Below are 21,647 nucleotides of genomic sequence, written 5' to 3'. Positions count from 1 at the left end.
GTGGTGACGTCACCCTTCTCTCCTGCGGCAGCGCCATATTTCTGGCGACAATTCAGTTCGTGGGCTTCATTATCATGGCGGCTGCCAGTGGTTTATGACGTTGGTGTTGGTAGCCGGGCGCAGAGTGATGACGTCAACCGCCGGGATTGAAACGCTGAATGTGGTCAGTATCTGCCGCATGTTACTAGTAATGTCGGGTCTGTGAGCTCAGGACTAGGCACCGTAGAACCACAGGTCCCAGCATGCTGCAGTGTCTGCTGGGAGTTGTAGTCTTACACTAGAAGCAGCTTGCTGGGAGTTGTAGTGATCGGTTGCAGTGGAACGCAGCCTACCACAACAGAGCAGAAAGTGACATATAGGACTGCAGCGATGGACGCGGTTTGGTGTTCGGGGACAGTCATGTGACTGCGGTCACATGGGCGATGGCTAAAATTGTAGTGTTTTTTTTTTTTTTAATACGAAGCTGCTCAGCGCCCTCTATGATTGGCGATCGGACATCCCTGACCACAGTGCGCGAGCTTCGCCCAGGATGTCACATGACTGTCCGAGACTGGCAGCGCCAAGATGCCAGATTACAGGATGTTGTGAACTGTCGGATGTCGCCTTAAGGTCACTAAGAGGTCCCTAACCACCTCTGACCTTCATGTGACCTCTAGGAGCTGCTGCTGACCCAACATGCTTCCAGTTGTGGCGCAGTGCAGGCGCATTTGCACTGCGTTTTTGCGAAACAGTGATGCGTATTTGCCCGCACAAGTGTGGTTTTTACTGTACTTTTGCACGTGCAAATAGTGCGCCAAAAAAACCACAACAAAGCCCCCAGCCATTAAAACGGCCAGTTAGTGTAAGGCTGGGCGCACACGGGGCGGTATGTCCGTGCGGAAAGTCCTCAAGGCGATTCCGCCCACGGCTCCTAATCCCCGGATTAGCCAGCAAAGTGGGTGAGATTTTGCAAAAACCTCGTCCACACGGGGCAGCCAATCCGCATGAAAACTGACACGCGGCGCGCAATTCAATTCGGCAGCATGTCAGTTCTTTTCTCTCGCTAAAGGCCGTGGGTTTTAAGCTGCGGTTTTCCAGCGGAATTCTTGTGGTTTTGCGGTGCGGCCATTCTGCTGATATTCCGTCCCGCGTGACCGCGGCCTAAGAAGTTCAAGATGTGGTGTTTTGCTATGGAAATGTGGAGGATAATAGCGCGGGTCGTGGTGCACGCAAAATAATACGCGCCTGTGAACGAATCCAGTGAAATCGGCACGAGGCTGCGGCCCGTTATCAGGGGGTCTGCTCCATCAGGTGCCGGATTAGGGGAATTTTCTGTACTCTGTTAGAGCGGTCTCACACGGACGAGCCGGAGTCCACAGCGGAATTCGGCGCTGACCCCGCATACCTCATTTTCTCTGTACTGCGGATGTTCGCTGACAGACCTGCACACTACAGATTATTATTTTAAAGGTTTGTTTTTCCCGCCTCGTCGCTGCGATGATGCGGGTCCCCACAACCTGTCTGCCATGTCAGTTGCGGATGGGCCGCGGGTCAGGCAGCTTCCATTGACTTCATTGGCGCCATCTGTGTGGAATCCACACAAAAATAGAACAGGCAGCGATTTTATTTCTGCTCGCGGAAATCACGGATACTTGAGCATTCTATTCTCTTAATGTGTGCGGAATACCGCAGATCGTCCGCACGGATTTCGCAATAGAAATCTGGTCGTGTGAGACCGGCCTAAAAGGGCTTTTCCTGCCCCATAAATTTTGGTGAAAAGTGGATGACGCCACGATATGACAGCAGTAACACACCCATCTGCTGACGCATCCCTGGCCCCCTGTTCTTCCTGCGCCAGCCATGACAGGTCAGTACCACTGAGGTCGCTGCTGCCAGTGAACGCCATAGCAGGTAGGACAGAGACCAAGGATCGTTGAGGAGCAACCCTGTTTTTAGTTTGTCATTGTCGGCTCTTTGTAAAGTTTCCATGGGGCTGAAAACTCCCCAGCGGAGCGGTCCGGTTACTGGACAGCAACAAGAGCATTACTTACCGTCCCCTGCTGCGGGGATCCAGCGCTGTTGTCCCACAGTCCTCCCGCTGATTTATGTGGAAGATGACAACACAGGAAGTCACCTGACCACTGCAGCCAATCAGAAGCTGCAGGGTCACCGTTCTGAACTCTTGGCATCATAGTGCCCAGTACCGTGTTTCCCTGAAAATATGACAGTGTCTTATATTAATTTTTGTTCAAAAAGGTTTAACTTTTTTACATGTATAGCTGCCTGGACACTATTTAAATTGACTTTTTTAATTAAAGGGGTTGTCCCGCGAAACAAAGTGGGTCTATACACTTCTGTATGGCCATATTAATGCACTTTGTAATATACATCGTGCATTAAATATGAGCCATACAGAAGTTATTCACTTACCTGTTCCGTTGCTAGCGTCCTCGTCTCCATGGTGCCGTCTAATCTTCAGCGTCTAATCGCCAGATTAGACGCGCTTGTGCAGTCCGGTCTTCTTCTTTTCTGAATGGGGCCGCTCGTGCCGGAGAGCGGCTCCTCGTAGCTCCGCCCCGTCACGTGCCGATTCCAGCCAATCAGGAGGCTGGAATCGGCAATGGACCGCACAGAAGCCCTGCGGTCCACCGAGGGTGAAGATCCCGGCGGCCATCTTCACCAGGTAAGTAAGAAGTCACCGGAGCGCGGGGATTCAGGTAAGCACTATCCGGTTTTCTTTTTTAACCCCTGCATCGGGTTTGTCTCGCGCCGAACGGGGGGGCTATTGAAAAAAAACAAAAAAACGTTTCGGCGCGGGACAACCCCTTTAACTGTTAGCAGGGCTTAATTTTGGAGTAGGGCTTATATTTCAAGCATCCTCAAAAAGCCTGAAAAATAATTTTTCATCCTCAAAAATTCTGGAAAATCATGCTACCGTATATACCGGCGTATAAGACTACTTTTGAACCCTGAAAAATCTGCTCTGAAGTCGGGGGTCGTCTTATACGCCGGTAATACAAAAAAAAGAAAGTGTAAAAAAAAACAAACCATCACTCACCTCCCCCAGCGTTCTGCGGCGCTGCTGCATGCTGTCGTTCCCTCCTGGTCCCCGGCAGAGCATTGCTTTCTGGACGCAGGGCTTGAAATCCCCGCCTCCAGAAAGCTAATACTGTGATTGGCTAACTCACGCTGTCGGCCAATCACAGCCATTCAATGACATCATTGAATGACTATGATTGGCTGAAGGCACGTGTGTTTTAGCCAATCACAGCCATCAATGATGTCCTTGAATGGCTGTGATTGGCTGACGGCCCTGCGTCCAGAAAGCAATGCTCTGCCGGGGACCAGGAGGGAGCGACAGCCTGCAGCAGCGCCGCAGAACGCCGGGGAAAGTGAGTAATGATTTTTTTTTTGCTCCACTGTATTCCTGGCGTATAAGGTGACAGTTGGGGGGTCGTCTTATACGCCGGAATATACGGTATGTCTTATTTTCAGGGTATGTCTTATTTTCAGGGAAACACAGGGTATGTAAGTGCTGATGTGACGCTGCAGCTGCCCAAAGATAGAACATGCTGCAATATTTTTTTTTTCTCTCCCTTTTCCTGCTGTGTGAAAGCAGCCTTACTCAACAGAAACATAAGAGTGACGTCATGAGGATTTTAGTACCAATTTTTCGAAACTAAACGTGAGTTCTGAGGGCTTCACTTCAGGAAGATCATCTGTAATAATCCTGTAAATAGATGGATATTATTATTACACACATACTATTACAGGCGGCTGTTTAAAAAAAAACTGTGGTGTTTGACAATGTTTTTCGTGGGTTAGAAGCGGTGTCGTGTCTGCTGAAGGAGAGCACCCAAAAAGTGTGTGGAGACACCTAGGGGGTGAGTGGATCAGGGGGTGGCATAGTCTTCTCCCCAAGTAGAACACCCAGAAGGGGTGTGGGGACACCTAGGGGGTGAGTGAGTTAGGGGATGGTATAGTCTTCTCCCCAAGGAGAGCACCTAAGGGGTTTGGGGGGACACCTAAAAGATGAGTAAGGAGAATTATAAGGCCATGCATGCTCCTCTGGGAAATGTATGCAAATAAGAAAGATGGAAAAATACCTCTACAGCGCCATCTACTGGATGGCAGCATTCCTTCAATTCAAAGTGACCTTATAACAAGTCCTCAATGATTGGGAATATTAACCCATTAAGGACATGGTCTATTTTGGGCTTAAAAGCGGAACGATTTTTGGCGGATTTTCATCTCCATTTTTCAAAAGTCATAACTTTTTTATTTTTCACTCGACACGGCCGTATAAGGGCTCGTTGTTTTACGTTGCGATTTGTAGTTTTTATTAGCGCCATTTTTGGGTACATAAGACTATATTGTAAAAGTTATTAATTTTTTATGATAGCAGAGAGAGAAAACGCATCAATTCTGCTATAGAACCTCTGTGAAGTCAGCACCCCATCTTTCAAAAAAAGTTAAAGGTCTGGATGCCCCCCAAAGAGTTCTAGAGTTCCCAGTTAATTTTAAAAATAGTTCTAGTGAATTAAGCAAAAAAAATCAACAAATGTATCTCTGCGGTGCTAACTTCCAAAAATGATGTTACTAAATCAGCGAGAACTTTGTAAATATGGGTTCTAGAGCTTCGAGCAATAAGAGTTTTCTTAGAACTCTTGAGGTGCTACTCAGAACGGTTATAAAATCGCGGGATTTCCCAAAAAATTATTTACACGTAATAACTTTATAATAAAATGAGTTATGTGTAAATAATTTTTTGGAAATCCGGCGATTTTATAGGAGTTCTGAGTAGCACCTCAAGAGTTCTGAAGAAAACTCAAAGCTCTAGAACCCATATTTACAAAGTTCTCGCTGATTTTTAGATGCCGGATCGAAAAATTTCCGAGGATTTGTTGGTGCGCAGTGAGCTGGGTACTTCTGAAAGCTGCTAACACTATGCAGAACAGTCTCCAACATCGGAGCACTATCCTGCATAGTGTTGGAAACATGTCGGATCTCGCCTGACATGGGAGCCATGTAGGGAAATCTCAATGTTGGACGAGGTCCGACACTGGATTGGAAAGAGTTAAGTCACCAGATTAAAACTGATATGACAAGTCAGACCTTTGATTCCAGCTAGGTAGACATATAGTTCATAGAATGAATACGCAAGAGTTCTCTCCTCTCAGTAAAAGTCTTCTATCTGCACCTCTCTCTGGTGACTTAACCCTTTCTATACCAATTACTTGGCCAGCTGATATACCTCACTCATGCACCTCCTTTTGTTTCTATGGCTGTTTATGGTGAGCCTGCACCTGTCTGTGCACCCGTGGGAAGTGTATCCATGCGTTGGGCTGGTGTTTGGACTTCTATTTTCAAGGGGAATAAAATAGAAAAAAAAAGGGGGGGGGGGGGGGGAAACAACTTTCAAATTCTGCTCTCCCATAACATTTTTTTTTATCAACTGGGCTGAGTAAGGGGTTGGCGATCTGTAGTCTTTATTGGTATAATTTTGGGGCATAAGTGGAATGAGATTTAAAAAAAACCACAACTTTCGTGCATTTAGACACCCATAACTTTTTATTCATTTTTTTATTGATGGGGCTGTGGGAGGGGTGGTTTTTCGCATGATGATTTGTAGTCTTTACTTATATAAATAATCCTTAAATTACAAGAGCGTATATTGGCTGCCGTTTTCACAGCCGGACGATATACTCTGCATTCTGAGCTGTCTTCCCCCTTCCCGGCTCTCTGCCTCTCTCCTTCCCCCCTCCCCTCCGGCTGTTTGCAATGGGAGGGGGCGGAGCTAAGCTCCCTTTTCATCTGTTTGCTATGGGAGGGGGCGGGTCATGGCATAGCTTAGCTAATAGGTACACCACCATTGGGGAACAGAGGGATGACTTTGCTCCTTGCTGTAAGTACCTGAGTAATGTTACTTTCTCTCTCTCACAGAACCCCAGCTGACAATCTCCTCCTGCTCCACGTGTCCCTTAGACAGCGCCCTCCAATGGCTGCTCTTGTGAGGACGGGCACCGCGGTCAATACTTTCATTTGGTAACTCATGAAATATCAGGATAAACTAGAATTTCAAGTGATTCTTCTTCACATCTGTTACTAGTTGACACCTAATATGGCTCTGATTGCACTGCCCATAAAAGAATTGTCTCACAGCTTTATTATAGTCCTTGACCGAGGAATATGCTCAGTTATACTCCAGAGCTGCACTCCGTATTCTGTTGGTGGAGTCACTGAGCGTATACATTACTTATCCTGAGTGCAGCTCTGAAGTTTAATACATTGCAAGCACAGTTACATGTTCTGGTCAATGATATTATGCTGTGGAGGATGAAAGATTGTGAATTGCTTTTGTAGAGGACAGGGCAACCACTTCTCACCTCCTCCAGGACATCTTCAGTTTGAAGTAGGCTTCTTCCTGGTCATCATTAATATTAAAATGATTTCTTTATCTTGAGCTACATCCTGCATTATACTTCAGAGCTGCACTCCCTATTCTGCTGGTGGAGTCACTGTGTACATACATTACTTATCCTGTACTGATCCTGAGTTACATCTTGTATTATACTCCAGAGCTGCACTCACTATTCTGCTGGTAGAGTCACTACGTACATACATTACATTACTTATCCTATAAGTAATCTATGTACACAGACTCATCCAACAGAATAGTGAGTGCAGCTCTGGAGTATAATACAGGATGTAACTTCTGTATTAGTAATGTATCTGCACAGTAACTCTACCAGCAGAATAGTGAGCGCAGCTCTGAAGTATGATACAGGAAACATTCACTGTGCTTTCCCAACATTTTTGGCTTTATGTTGTGATTTACGTCTTCCCTTATGTTGCAGCTCCCTGTCCAGCGCTGCACTCCGCAGTCTCGCCTCCTGTCAGTTACACACCTCCGCTGTTCTGCAGGACTCCAACAGAGCCTGCATTGGGCGCACTGTACGGAAATCTTTCCTGAGAAGTTACCCCGTCCTCCTGGTGCAACCAGACGGCTCCACCATTACCATCCGGTACAAGGAACCACGCAGGATGCTAATTGTAAGATCCTCCGTTCACATGGCGTCCTGTCATGTGATCTCTTTACTTGTAGCCTAACTAATGCTTTCTCTTCGGAGAAGCAACAACCCACTATAAACTGTAACTGTATGGATATTGGACTCCATTACTGCTATATGTACTTTGTATATACATTTGAGGTTCTTAGTGCACATTTTTACGAAGTTGCGTGAGCCCATCTGCCTGCAGCCAGGTGACTTCTTACAGATGGGACCCAACACTGACAGACTCGCCTGTTATTTGGAGATTTAAAGGGGTTGTCCCGCGCCGAAACGGTTTTGTTTTTTTTTCAATAGCCCCCCCCGTTCGGCGCGAGACAAACCCGATGCAGGCATAAAAAAAACAAACCGTCCAGTACTTACCCGAATCCCCGCGCTCCGGCGACTTCTGACTTACCTTGTGAAGATGGCCGCCGGGATCTTCACCCTCGGTGGACCGCAGGTCTTCTGTGCGGTCCATTGCTGATTCCAGCCTCCTGATTGGCTGGAATCGGCACACGTGACGGGGCGGAGCTACGAGGAGCCGCTCTCCGGCACGAGCGGCCCCATTCAGAAGGGAGAAGACCGGACTGCGCAAGCGCGTCTAATCGGGCGATTAGACGCTGAAGATTAGACGGCACCATGGAGACGAGGACGCCAGCAACGGAACAGGTAAGTGAATAACTTCTGTATGGCTCATAATTAATGCACAATGTATATTACAAAGTGCATTAATATGGCCATACAGAAGTGTATACCCCAACTTTGTTTCGCGGGACAACCCCTTTAAGCCCAATGAACTCTGGGAAGGTGGGATGCAGCCATGTAATGCTCTAATTAAAAGGCTGACCGACTCGTCTGTCTTGCCTTGTGCATGTGGAGTAATGATTGCCTCTGATTTGGTCATGCATCCTATCCTTTCATCTATGCCAGGCCTTTTATACTGCACTATATGGCTGGGTTACACTTTTCTGGTGTTAGTTTGGAAGTTTAGGCCCAAAGAGGGGTAAGTCTGTTGGTGTAGGACCCCGTTGCTGGCAGATGGACTCACAGTGTGCAGTACATTGTATACAAAATGTGTAATAAGAACCACACGTTTTGTGTGTGTATAGTAAATGGAACAGTAATATTCAACGTGTTAGTGCGCGGTTGTCTGTTTGGAAACATTGGCTTTTATCATTTACACCCAGCCTCTGTTTGTGCTTTTGCCCTCAGATGCCCGTAGACATCACCACACTTTCTGAGGCGGAAAGAAAAGCCCGGTTGCGTAAGAGGAACCAGTTCAAGAAGAGTGGCGCCAAGAAGGAGCAGAACACGTATGAAGACTTCAAGCTGGATGAATACAGTCAGTTCTGGAAGAAAAAGTGATTGATTGTCACCAAAGAAATGTCCAGAGAGTTGTGTAATTTAATAAAAAAAGTAAAAAAGGTTTTGTGTTGACAATGATGCAGGCATTGCGGGGTTAATCAGATCCACACACTCTTCAGATGTGGTGAAGTTTGCTAGCCATGCATCTAAAATCAAACACTTTGCCACTTTGTAAGTGATTCAAACTTTTTTTTTCCCCCCATCTTGTGTCTACAGCTCGTAGGCAGATCTATGTGTCTCCATGGCGACAGACTACAAATAAGTCCTGTGCAGTCTGACCCTGCAGTCCTGTGCTGGTTTTCTGGCCCACAGGCGGTAGGTGGAGTAACACTCACCAGAATCGGACAACTCAGGGTTTGCCCGTTTCTGTGGTGACACATTGGAGTAGTAGACACAAAACTGGAGATTGGCACAACCAATCTTACAAATTATAAGAGTAAAACCGGGGCGCCTCAGTGTTTGGGCCCTGTAGACATGAAACTGAGGGTGAAGTCACACGAACGTATATCGGCTCGGTTTCCACGCCGAGCCGATATACGTTGTCCTAGTGTGCAGGGGGGGGGATGGAAGAGCCAAGTGCAGGAACTGAGCTCCCGCCCCCCTCTCTGCCTCCTCTCCGCCCCTCTGCACTATTTGCAATGGGGAGAGGTGGGACGGGGCGGGGGCTAATTCTCGGAACTTTGGTGTGACTTCACCCTGAAGAGCTTGGAAGCCATAGAGCTACAGAGGGGAAGATGTGGTGGTGGACCCACCCATACAGAACCAAAGGTATCAATGCCGGATTAGAGGAACTGGACATCACCTGAACCATCAGACTGTGGTGTAGAGGGCTTCTCTATAGTATAAGGCTCTCGGCCTGTTCACATCTGGTTATTGGCTCTGTCCTGGAGGGTCTCGTCAGGTGTATGCTTAAAATCCTGGAAACATAACTCCTGTACGGACCCTATCATGGGATTAACTGCGGAAATGGAGACCAAACACATCTCTGTTTTGGCCGATGTTCGTTCATTTGTGCCATTTTGTGTTGGAAACAAAAGCCTGGTATACGGCACTTTACTTTCCAGCACATAATGGGGCAAATATAAAGAAATCTGCCGAAAAAAGCCACCTATTAATCTGTTTCAGGTGTGTTCTATAATGCCCAATATTGGAGACTGGACCAAACCTGGTTTGGGGATTTTGAACATATGCCCTGATTGGACCCCTGGACAGAGCCAATAGAGTGATGTGAACCGGCCCTCTTAAGCATGAAGGATCGCTGCTGACATCCCAACAGTCAGTAGTCTACCGCTATGTAGCACTTTGAAATGTGACCGAAGGCTTCCATCAAAACGGTGTCGTCGTCCCCCCCCCCCCACCCACCCCTTAACCCCCAATGTGGGGTGATCCCTCACCATCAGGAGGAGCAGGTACAGATATGACTCCATGGGTTTGTAGGACAGGGGGATAGAGCAGCGAGGGTTCCTCTGGGGCAGGGGGCTAGATCAGCAGACATTTTGGGAGCGAAAACCATATCTGACTGTGCACAGTGTGTTTTGGGTCTATGTTTAACGTATGCAACCCGAACCCGTGGACAACCCCTCCGTGTGCCCATATATGTATCCTGTATTAACAGGAGGTAATATGGCAGGCATGACCTCTCATACAAATCTGCATTTCTGTTCACATGGTTCCTACATGTGACTGGTACAGCGGCCAAGCAAGTATTAACGTTTATGGCGGCGTCTCGGGTGTAGATACAGAATACACTCCTCCCCCCTTATACAGGTACCACATTGTACATCCCACCTCTTTCTACACAGATGATACAGGGGTCCTGGAAAAGTACCCCGACACCACTCCTGAAAACTGTCTAAAAGAAAATCTGTCTTTGTTGTCCATAGCAACCAATTACAGCGCAGCTTTCATGTCTGATACTGCTGAGGAAAAATAAGGGCTGCGCTTTGATTGGCTGTCTTTTTTTTTTTTTCCTTTTTTTTTTTTTTTTTAGTTTTATTGGTAAAAAGCAATTTTTTTTTAACTCTTTATTTTTAAAATTAGTATATTTACGCTAAAATAAAGAATGGAATGGGTTCCTCATTTTGTTTCAGACATTAGATGTACAATCTGTATAGTTTTGGATTACAGGGCACATACGGCGATGGTTTTGGTTGGCATTGGGGGTGGGTCATTTTTTCGTGTGTGTGTGTGTGTGTATATATATAATTATTTTTTTTTATTCTGTAAAAAAAATTATTTTTTTTTACTTTGTTACAATTTTTTTTTTTTTACCATCTATATCCCCCTTGACATATAAGACCTCTGGGGCAGGTCTATTTTGACACTTTTCCACTGTAGCTGGGCATCCATTGGAGCCCCAGTACCAGGGAAAACCATCCCCCTGTAGTGGCAATAGTCACTGGCAGAGCTGATCATGGTCTGCTGGGACCCTGCGCTCTGCTGTAACAGGGGGACTCGGTGGTCACGCTAGGTCTTTTTACTACATAGAACTCATTGGAAATGCGAATGCAGAAGTGGTAAAAAAAAGGCTTCTCCCTTCTCCTCTGGGTCCCAGGCTGTGTCTAACAGCTGAGAACCTGACCTACTCCTGCTTGATTGCAGGAGCTTTAACCAAGTGCCATAAATTTACCGTGCTTGGTCCTTAAAGGTAAGGTGACTAGATTTTCACAGGATCTGTTTAAAAATGTACAGAGTTGTTTAAAAAAAAAAACAGGAAGCAAAATCCACAGCGTTTTCACATTCAAAAACCACTCAAAATCCGTACCTGCAGCTGATTTCGTTTTATCCGGCGCTCCCCCTTACGGCTCCTGAAGGCTTTCCGCTGTCGGTGCTCTCCGGCTTCTGGTTCCCAGCGGTCTGAAGTGGCCGTGCCTGACGAGGCCGCTGGAAGCCAGGGAGTGCTGATTGTGGGAAGCCTTCGAGGAGGTGAGGGGGAGCGCCAGTTAGAATGAAACAGTCTTGACTGTTTTTAGGCCGTGGAAATTTTTGCTAACCTAAAGGCCCATTTACACAGAGCGATGATCGCTGAAAAAAGATCGTTGGAGCGTTCATCGTTGCGTCTAAATGCGCGGCCATCGTGTGCTATCCGGGCACTGCTAGCTGATTGTAAAATTCAGTCTAACCTAAAAATCGTAGTTCAGCCTTATCAGCAGTTCTCTGTGGGGAGTGCTGATAGCATTGTTTCCCGCTGGAGAACAAAGGAACTGAAAGCAGATAAGAGCCCTCGGGCTAATAACTGCATTCAGCTAAGGCTTTATTTGCACACTTAATTGCTCTTAAGTAGCGGAGTAGCTACTTAATAGTTTATGCAAAATGATCGCTCAAAGCTGTCACTCAAACTGTCGTTTGAGCGATCATCGCTCTGTGTAAATGGGCCTTAAGACAACTTGAAGTTTGCTGCCATGTGCAGAGTGGCCTGAGTAGTAATAGTGTCCCCTATATTGGCCCCAGTATTGATAGTGGCCCCCTTGAGACCCATATACTTACCTCCTCCTGGTCTTCAAAGTGCCGCTGCTCCTCTGCTTGGTGCTGCTGCAGATGGAAGTTTGTGCGTCCGGACTACTCTTCCCCTCTCCTCCTGTGGAACCAAGGAGGAGAGGTTGGGGAGGAGGATCCCGGGTGCACACACTGCTGTCAGTTTGTTTAGCCGTAGCAGGGACGCAGAGTGATTACCAGCCGGGTGCCAGGACTCCCCGGCTGGTAATCACCTTCATGGTCACTAGACGGTCCAAAAGTGGGACAACAGGCTGTGCCGCTTAGGGACCTTGAGGACCGTGGGACACAGGGTCCCAAAGCAGGGCTGTCCTGCCTAAATCGGGATGTATGGCCAGCTTATTAAAGGGCTAATAAAGATATATATGTTTTATAGGTGTGGATCTTGTGTCTGGCACACGGTTCTCTTCTGCGCACTGCTATGGCTAACACAGACTGCTTGACTCAGTTGTTCGCACTGTTCCCTTCCAGCACTGGGGTCCCGGGTTAAAGTCTGACCGAAGACAACATCTGCAAGGAGTTTGTATGCTTCCCCTCATCTGTCTGGGTTTCCCCCATACTCCAATAACCTACAGATAGGTGATGTGCAGCGCCGCCGCGGAAGAATAGGCGCTGTATGTGTTAAATAAATTAGAGTATGGTGAGGGGCTACATTCCTTCCCCCTCTATACAGATAATATATAGGACCCCCCCCCCCCCCCATTATCATACAGATGAGACACTGTACACCCCCCATATAGATGACAAATGGTATATTTGCCCCCTATACAGATAATATATGGTACATTCCTCCCCCTGTTCCGGTAATACATGGTACGCCCCCTCATACAGGTGACACGTGGTCTCCTCCTCCCCTCACATCTATTTCTGGCTAGGACGTGATTAGTTTTCTATATTTGTCGGCTCTGGGTTGCCCGATAGAAACATGGCGGCACACAGCCACTGACGTACGCATCATGTGACCAGATAGCCCTTCCTCTTCCTGACCGCCGTCGGAAGTGACTGTGCGCCGCTGTGTGTGGTCCGGACCCGGGAAATCTGAGTGAGTGATGAAGCCGGGCCTGACCGGGATGCTGAGTGCAGCTTCTCCACATCCCGGCCTGATGTGTGTGAGCCTCGGACGGGTCCGCCATGACGGGGTACCGGGGGCTGTCAGAGAAAAGGAAGAACCGCAGCTGATCGCAGCCAATCAGCTTTCCTTTAATTTCCTGTTCTGGCGGGATTAGATGAGAGGTGATTTCTGATTGGCTGCGCTCAGAATAGCTCTAGAGAGATGTGATCACATGACTGACCGCAGGGAAATACTGATCACCGCTGCAGTGTAAAGCACAGTGGGCTGTCAGACTGGATTTCATCCCCTTAATAATATAGATATACAGCATGTAATTGTATATTAGTTGCTTCCCCCTAATGCCAACAATGATACTTTAATGCAGCCGGTCACCTGGGCTGCTGTTTTCTACATCCCCCATGCTTTACACTGCTAGTACTGATAGGCCGGTAACCGATAGGGATATTCTGCCCCCGTGTGGACGGGGGTATCGTGGCCTGACTGTGAGTATCCTAGCCGGATGGAGATCCCCCTGACTGCGGTCATTGGGGTCCAGAGAGCCGCAGGCGGACCACGACGCCCCCCGTCCATACTGCGGAGGCACAACTACCCTCCCCCTCTCACTGACCTAATACTGAATAAGTAAACTAGTGGTCCTGCAGTGTAAAGCATGGAGGAAGGTCCGACAGCAGCCGTCGTATGGCCATTATAACCTTGTTACTTACAGGATAGCCTGCTGCGATGTTCGGCTCGTCCAGGGGAGGCGTCCGTGGGGGCCAAGACCAGTTCAACTGGGAAGATGTCAAGACGGATAAACAGCGGGAGAACTATCTGGGTAAGGAAGGGGTTAATGTCCTCCCCCTCGGAGGAATCTCATTCTCTGGTGCCTCCTGGTTCATGAATAGAATACCAGAACTGCAGTGAAGACTGACACAGAGCGAGGCAGATATACTACATGTGGATCTGTGTGTGCAGGGAACTCCTTGATGGCTCCGGTTGGTCGCTGGCAGAAGGGACGGGATCTGACGTGGTACGCCAAGCAGAAGAGGCCCGGGGAGGCGCAGAGCAGAGAGCAGGAGCTGGCCGCTGTCAAGCAGGCGGAGGAGGAAGCCATGCTAGCCGCACTGTGAGTCTCCTGTCTGTCAGCGGGTTGTAGCTGTGCAGTGAGAATATAGCATGCATGGAAGGAGGCGGGGCCTGTCAGTAAGGAGGCGGGGCCTGTCAACTTTTTTTTTCTCTTTTAGGGGCTACAAAACAGTGAAGCGCCAGCCCAAAGGTCTCAGCAAGGAGGTAAGACCCCCGAGGACCGCGGCGGTACATTCCTAAAGCAAATCTGCTATTTATCTAGGGCAGCGTACTGGTGTTTGCCTACATAGTATGACGCCCCCTGGTGTTCACATGCTCCTTCGCTGTCCCTACAGCCAGGTCCCTGCATAGATCACCGCAGGGCAGCCAATAGAAATAGCTTTGTGCCCTGCTGGCCAGGTAGTGCGGCGCTTTGGCCGTACATGGCAGTATAGTTCAGAAGACCCCTACAGAGGTGGTAAGAAGGAGCTATGTAATCAGCTGCCAGAGGTGGAAGGAGACTGTTTTCCAGAGCAGCATAGATGAGCAGGAGACCTGGAAGTACAAATGCCCCATGTGTGAGGCGTTGGGGTTAGCGCTCCCTGGTTTTCTGCGGTCATGTGACCCGCTCTTTCCTTTGTCATTAGGAGTTTGCGGAGGTCTGTAAGCGGGAAGGATCGGAGCGGGATGAGCGCGGTGTGGACCGGGTCCTGGGCCTGGGGACCTCCAGGTAGGATGGGAATATAGGAGACCCCAATGTCTGCCCAATCATATCACTTGTCAGCTGTACATTACTGGTAATATGCAGTAAAACTCCGATAATCCGGCATCTTCTGAACTACCGAGGGCTCATTTTGTCTTAATTACTCCTTTCACCGCAGCGTCACTGCCGCCCGGATGACCCTCTCCAAGGAAGACAAGGAGGCAGCAAAAAAGGGCTTCTCCATCTTCACCGTAAGTCTGATGGAGACACGTCTGCTGCGACTAGGGGGCGCTCTACAGATAGTGATGACCTCTATAGTACACGCCTCCTATCTACGTGTTGGGGGGGGGGGGGGGTCTTTTACTTTCTGTTATCACATGAGAGCAGTAACAGTTGGTACCCAGATGAAAAATCATTGTGTCCCGCTCACTGTCATGTTTGCTCCCTTCCTGCGTATTACACACAGTGTACTGACGTATTATATAAGGAGCTGGTTTATAATAATCCCCCCCCCCCCCCCCCCCCCCACACCTCCTACAACTGACCTCTAACCTCCCTGTTGTAGCATCAGAAACCCGGAGAGCGACAGAACGTTCCAGCTGAGAGGCTGACACCAGATAAGAGCGAGGAGGAGCGGACGTCAAGGTGATTATATGTGCAGTTCACTGTTAAACCACAGAGGGCGTCGTGTCCCCTCACACGGTTACCGCGCTTTAAGACAACTTGTGTTAATATGATAGTCGGTGTGATCACTTGCAAAAGTGCAAATCACTTTAGTTGCCTGAAATAAGTTTTTTTTTTTCTGAAAAATCCCTCTAAAGTGCTGCCCACTAGTGGTCACTGGTCCTGCTAATTTGCTGTCCACTGCCTGTTGTCAAGTGAAATCTGTCTTTAGTAACAGAGACAAAATGTAAAACAGAAAATGAAAGGAGGTGATTTTCCATTGAAGTCCATGGAGAGGTGAGGAGCAGCTGCGGCTAATAGTAAGTGAATTAGGCCTCCTGTTCACAAGCGAACTTTACTGCGTCCTCCGCAACGATAATCCGGCCGCAGGAAACACAGTGAACGCTTTCCATAGACTACTATGGAAAGCGCAGCCCCCCTGTCCACGAGCGGGGAATCATAGCGATTCTTCGCTTATTGGATTTAAATCGTAGCATGCTGCAATTTTCTACAAATCTCCACGGTGAGCCTGTCCGCTCTCCCCTGCTCCCCGGCGGCGGGGATCTGTCGCGGGATATCGCTACGCCCGTGGACAGGAGCCTTACTGCCTTACAGCTCCTGAAATCCCATTTTCACTGCTTAGTACTGCTGTATAGTGTCCTCCACGATGCAGTAATTACACTGACATGCCAAAAGTCATGGGAGAGGAACTTAAATTGTGTAGGACCCCCTAGAGCCCGGTTGAAGTGCAGCCCCTTGACGTGTTATTGATTTCACAAGGTGACAGAAGAACTATGGAGGGATGTTGAGCCGTGTCATCTAGATAGCCTCCCACAGCTGCATGGTGTTTGTAGCTGCAGGATGCAAATGGACCTCTCCACCTCACCCCATAAATTCTTGATTGGGCTTGTGTTGGGCAAACGTGCCGTCCACCATTCATAGGAACTCTGCGGAATATCCCTCAGACTGGTTCTGGACAACTTGGGCCCGATGTATTATCCTGCTGGAGTATCCCATCATTGTGGGGGTCTATGAAGGGCCCCAAATGGTCACCAAGCAGTGAAAGATGGCCGGCACCAACCAATGACATGTTCAGGTGGACCCAACCCATGCCATGAGAACACATCCCACACCAGTATGGAACTAGCACCAGCCTGAACAGTGCCTTGTTGACAACCGGGGTCCATGGCGAGGTTTGTGCCAAACACAAACCCTACCATCAGCCCGAAACAATTGGTACTGTGAATCATCGGACCACATCACATGTCGCCAGTCCTTTAGGGTCCAGTTAGCCGTCTCACGAGTCCAGGTGAGGCGCTGTGTCTGGTATCGTGATGTTAACGGAGGTGCTCTGGTGGGTCTTCTACTCCCATATCCCATGGAAGCTAAATAACCCTGCACTGCCCTGCGGGATATGTGTGTAGAACCTCCTGCATTAAATATGGATGTGACTTCTGCTGCAGTTGCTTGTCTGTTCACACCGACAATTCTAGCCAGATGCAGACGGTCACGATCATTGAGCACCCATGGGCGGCCCATACCCTGTCCACTGTGGTACACACATGACACTGAAGTGAGGAGTGTTGAATGCCCGCACAACTCTGGAAATGGGATGTCCCATCCGGTTGGCACCAACTATTATGTCTCATTCGAACTTCAATAATTCAGGTCGCCTTGGTATGAGTTCGCTGGTCAGAGTTCAACCTCACAACTTCATACACTTATGGGTGCTCCCACGCTGAGGTAATGCCACTTCATAATAAATTTACATACTGCTATCCCATGACTTTTGGCGCGTGTGTGTTCTGCAGTGTTAGAGAGCAGAATGGGATGTTTTTTTCCCATACCATTATAACAGCAGTCTCCACCCACCAGCTCAGAGAAAAATGGAAATTGGGTATGTATCCTGTAGTTTTCCCCTCTGCAAGTTATATAATAGCCGGACTTACTGCTGCTCCTCATGTACACGACGGCTTATACTGAAGTCATCTGAAAGGGCCGTTATGCTTTAATCTCTGCCAGGTCAGCGAGCAGGAAGAAAGCCAAAAAGGAGAAAAAGAAGAAGAAAAAGAAAGAGAAGACGCAGAAGAAGGAGAAGCGCCTGCGAGCGGACTCCTCCTCAGATGACACGGAGGAGGACAGGTGAGGATGGGAGAATTAACCGTCTTATAATATATAAGTGAAGAAGGGGCACGCAGTTGGTTTAACCCCTTCTGTTGGCCACCTATTTATTATAGATCTTATACAGAAATATCATTCTTGAGGCTTCACCTCCGGGGCTGCTGGTACACGGGGGGTTCAGTGTTGTGGATGAACATATTGGTATTAATGTCCAATAGTTTGGAATTTTTGATAACTTGGCTCTTTAGACCTACGGAGGATCCTGGGTTATTTGGGTGATCAGAACTAGAGATGAGCGAGTATACTCGCTAAGGCACATTACTCGAGCGAGTAGTGCCTTAGCCAAGTATCTCCCCGCTCGTCTCTAAAGATTCAGGGGGCGGTGAGCGGCAGGGGAGAGAGGGAGGAACGGAGGGGAGATTTTCTCTCCCTCTCTTCCCCCCCCCCCCCCCCCCCCCCTCTCCCCGACGCAACTCACCGGCGCCGGTCCCCGAATCTTTAAAGAAGAGCTGGGAGATACTCGGCTAAGGCATTACTCGCTCGAGTAATGTGCCTTAGCGAGTATACTCGCTCATCTCTAATCAGAACCATCCATAAGATGAGGCTGTGATACCACCACTCGCCACTAGAGGGGGCTGTGATACCACTTTTCACCTCTGCTCATTCCATTGGCCACGCATAGTTGGATAAACGTTTGTTGATTTTCTCATAAAAATAGTGACATCTTATTGAAAAGTCACCCAATGCTTCGTAGTTTTTTACTGGAAGTTGAAGGACGTCAAGAAACGTCTATAACGGTGGTAGTCGGGTGTGTGATAACTGCAGGGATGACATTGTATATGTAGTAGTCTTGTATCTGCTGAATTATATCCTGGACCCCAAATAATGCTAAGAAAAAATTAAGAAAATGACCCCCCGAAAACACCAATATTTGTGATAGCTAAAATGTTATTCAGGGCTGAAAGGGTTATTAAAAGAAGCTTATAATGTAGATTCCATGTAATATATACACTATAATAGGAAGTCTCATATATACTACACTGTCCTAATGTATTGTGACAATACATGTGATGTAATGTAACCCGAGATACGTGTATGTATACACTGTAATCCGGTACTATATATAATAGGTGACGTATAACGGTGCGGTGTGTGATATATACTGTAATGCGGTACTATATATAATAGGTGACGTATAACTGCGGTGTGTGATATACACTGTAATTCGGTACTATGTATATAATAGGTGACGTATAACGATGCAGTGTGTGATATATACTGTAATGAGGTACTATATAGAATAGCTGACGTATAATGGTGCGGTGTGATATATATACTGTAATGCGGTACTATATATAATAGGTGACGTATAATGGTGCGGTGTGATATATATACTGTAATGCGGTACTATATATAATAGGTGACGTATAACGGTGTGGTGTGATATATACTGTAATGCGGTACTATATATAATAGGTGACGTATAACGGTGCGGTGTGTGATATATACTGTAATGAGGTACTATATATAGTAGGTGACGTATAATGATGTGGTGTGATATATAATACTGTAATGCAGTACTATATATAATAGGTGACGTATAACTGTGCGGTGTGTGATATATATACTGTAATGCGGTACTATATATAATAGGTGACGTATAACTGTGCGGTGTGTGATATACACTGTAATTCGGTACTATGTATATAATAGGTGACGTATAACGATGCGGTGTGTGATATATACTGTAATGAGGTACTATATATAGTAGGTGACGTATAATGATGTGGTGTGATATATACTGTAATTGGTACTATATATAATAGGTGACGTATAACTGGTGTGATGTATATACTGTAATGTGGTACTATATATAATAGGTGATGTATAATGGTGCAGTGTGATGTGTATATACTGTAATGCGGTACTATGACGTATAACAATGCGGTGTGATATACACTGTAATGCGGTACTATATATAATAGGTGACGTATAATAGTGCGGTGTGATATATATATATATATATATATATATATTAGTGTAATGCGGTACTATATATAATAGGGGATGTATAATGGTGCGGTGTGATATATATAGTAACGCATTACAGTGTATATAATAGGTGACGTATAACGGTGCGGTGTGATATATACTGTAATGCGGTACTATATATAATAGGTGCCGTATAACGGTGCGGTGTGATATTTACTGTAATGCGGTACTATATATAATAGGTGACGTATAACGGTGCGGTGTGATATATACTGTAATGCAGTACTATATATATAATAGGTGACATATAACTGTGGTGTGATATATATACTGTAATGCGATACTATATATAATAGGTGACGTATAACTGTGTGGTGTGATATATACTGTAATGCGGTACTATATATAATAGGTGACGTATAGTGGTGCAGTGTGATATTTACTGTAATGCGGTACTATATATAATAGGTGACGTATAACGGTGCGGTGTGATATTTACTGTAATGCGGTACTATATATAATAGCTGACGTATAATGGTGCGGTGTGATATATATACTGTAATGCGGTACTATATATAATAGGTGACGTATAACGGTGTGGTGTGATATATATACTGTAATGCGGTACTATATATAATAGGTGACGTATAACGGTGTGGTGTGATATATACTGTAATGCGGTACTATATATAATAGGTGACGTATAACGGTGTGGTGTGATATATACTGTAATGCGGTACTATATATAATAGGTGACGTATAACGGTGCGGTGTGATATATACTGTAATGCGGTACTATATATAATAGGTGACGTATAACGGCACAATGTGATATATACTGTAATGCCATGTAATACATCAGGCCGTTCTTCATTCTTCCTGCTGCTTGTCCTCGGTTGTTGGCTACACGCTCAGCTCTGCACTTTTCCCCTCTTTCTGTTGAGTTGTGTTTGTTCTGTGATGTGACAGCTCTGACCTGTTCTCTATTGTAAGGCGGAAGAGAATGGGCCCCTCCAAGTGTAATCCATCATCGTCTCGTCCCCCTGGAGCCGGCAGAGGCGACAGTCATTCATCAGAGCGGAGCTACTCGCCTAGACCCCGTACCACACATCGGCACGACAGCCATTCTTCCAGTGACAACTCCCCATACCGGCTGGCACGGACCCCCACCAAGCCAAGAAGGGGGAGGTCGCAGTCTCCGCGTGGGGCCAAACGACGGCATGACACAGACTCTGAAGATTGATACGGGAGGGGGAGCAATCCATGGGGAGCCTCTTGTGTCACTCAGGGACAGCGCCGGCCTCGCATGACTGATGTCTCGGGACGGGCAATGGGGTCAGCGTCTCCACATCCCTGGATTGACAGTCCGGTCTACAGGCAGCGTGGGATCCGGGGCGGCTCTGACTTTATATTGTACTTTGCATCCATTGATTTATTGGGGGAGATGTCTAACTGTAAATACTCTGCTTTTATATAATAAACCTTCCGTCTTCCCCGACTCCCCCAAAGTGTAAGGAGCCTCCGTACTGCACCCTTTATAACTGTTGTGCCTCTTGTACTTGCATTCACACTGGAGGTCTCTACATTGTAGCAGGTTTTGGATCTTATGTTCGTGACGCCGATTTTTGCACATGAATTAGTTGCCAGACTCCGCCCCCTTGACAGGTATCTGTTGTAAAGTAGATGTTATGAGTGGCTGCAGCCCTGTCTCTACCCCTTCCTTCCTAGGCAAAGTTAGAGAACGGATATCGGGTGATTGATTTCATGAACTTTTCCCGTCCGGCACGGAGTCGGCACGTCTGGCAGGAGATGGGCGCATGCACCAGCCTGATACTTCCTACAGCAGCATCTCACAAGGTTGACTCTGACCTCCTTATACATACTTAAGAGTAACTGCATTTTAAAAAGTTTTGAGACATCAGAGCAACATATCAAAAGTTTTGATCAGTAGGGGTCCGCGTCCTGAGACCCCCACTGATCACTCAAATGAAGGGGCTGCAGCACTTACATGAATACTGTGCCCCTTCGGTTGTCTTCACTGGCTGACTGGTCCTCTTGGTAGCTGAAGACTGATGCATGTCTATGTGTCTGACGTCAGCTACTGAAAGGGCAGAGTGTTTGGGTAAATGCTACAGACCCTCCATCTGAGCGATCTGCCAATGGC

General features: G+C 47.2%; 2 protein-coding genes across 4 annotated transcripts; both read left to right on the top strand.

The window, feature by feature from the left end:
• Nucleotides 1–21: 21 nt before the first annotated feature.
• On the top strand, nt 22–8,457 carry MRPL55 (mitochondrial ribosomal protein L55). The gene is made up of 4 exons (XM_066585520.1): nt 22–163; nt 5,923–6,024; nt 6,837–7,032; nt 8,244–8,457. Exons 2-4 carry the CDS (start codon nt 5,978–5,980, stop codon nt 8,394–8,396), a joined length of 396 nt encoding a protein of 131 aa, XP_066441617.1. The 5' UTR covers nt 22–163; nt 5,923–5,977; the 3' UTR covers nt 8,397–8,457.
• A 4,378-nt stretch (nt 8,458–12,835) lies between these two features.
• Nucleotides 12,836–20,985, top strand: C12H1orf35 (chromosome 12 C1orf35 homolog). 3 transcript variants are annotated; one of them, XM_066584779.1, is made up of 9 exons: nt 12,836–12,930; nt 13,667–13,774; nt 13,915–14,065; nt 14,184–14,229; nt 14,652–14,734; nt 14,886–14,958; nt 15,273–15,352; nt 17,393–17,512; nt 20,477–20,985. In XM_066584779.1, the coding sequence occupies exons 2-9, from the start codon at nt 13,681–13,683 to the stop codon at nt 20,724–20,726; spliced, it is 897 nt and encodes a 298-aa protein (XP_066440876.1). In that variant the 5' UTR covers nt 12,836–12,930; nt 13,667–13,680; the 3' UTR covers nt 20,727–20,985. The 3 variants fall into 3 exon arrangements, with proteins under 3 accessions (XP_066440876.1, XP_066440877.1, XP_066440878.1); XM_066584780.1 differs by having other exon boundaries at nt 12,899–12,993; XM_066584781.1 differs by lacking the exon at nt 12,836–12,930 and adding an exon at nt 12,979–12,997.
• The last annotated feature ends 662 nt before the right edge of the window (nt 20,986–21,647 follow it).

This window comes from Eleutherodactylus coqui, chromosome 12 (assembly GCF_035609145.1).
Source record: "Eleutherodactylus coqui strain aEleCoq1 chromosome 12, aEleCoq1.hap1, whole genome shotgun sequence".
NCBI lineage: Eukaryota > Metazoa > Chordata > Amphibia > Anura > Eleutherodactylidae > Eleutherodactylus > Eleutherodactylus coqui.
This window is presented reverse-complemented; position numbering and strand designations above follow the sequence as displayed.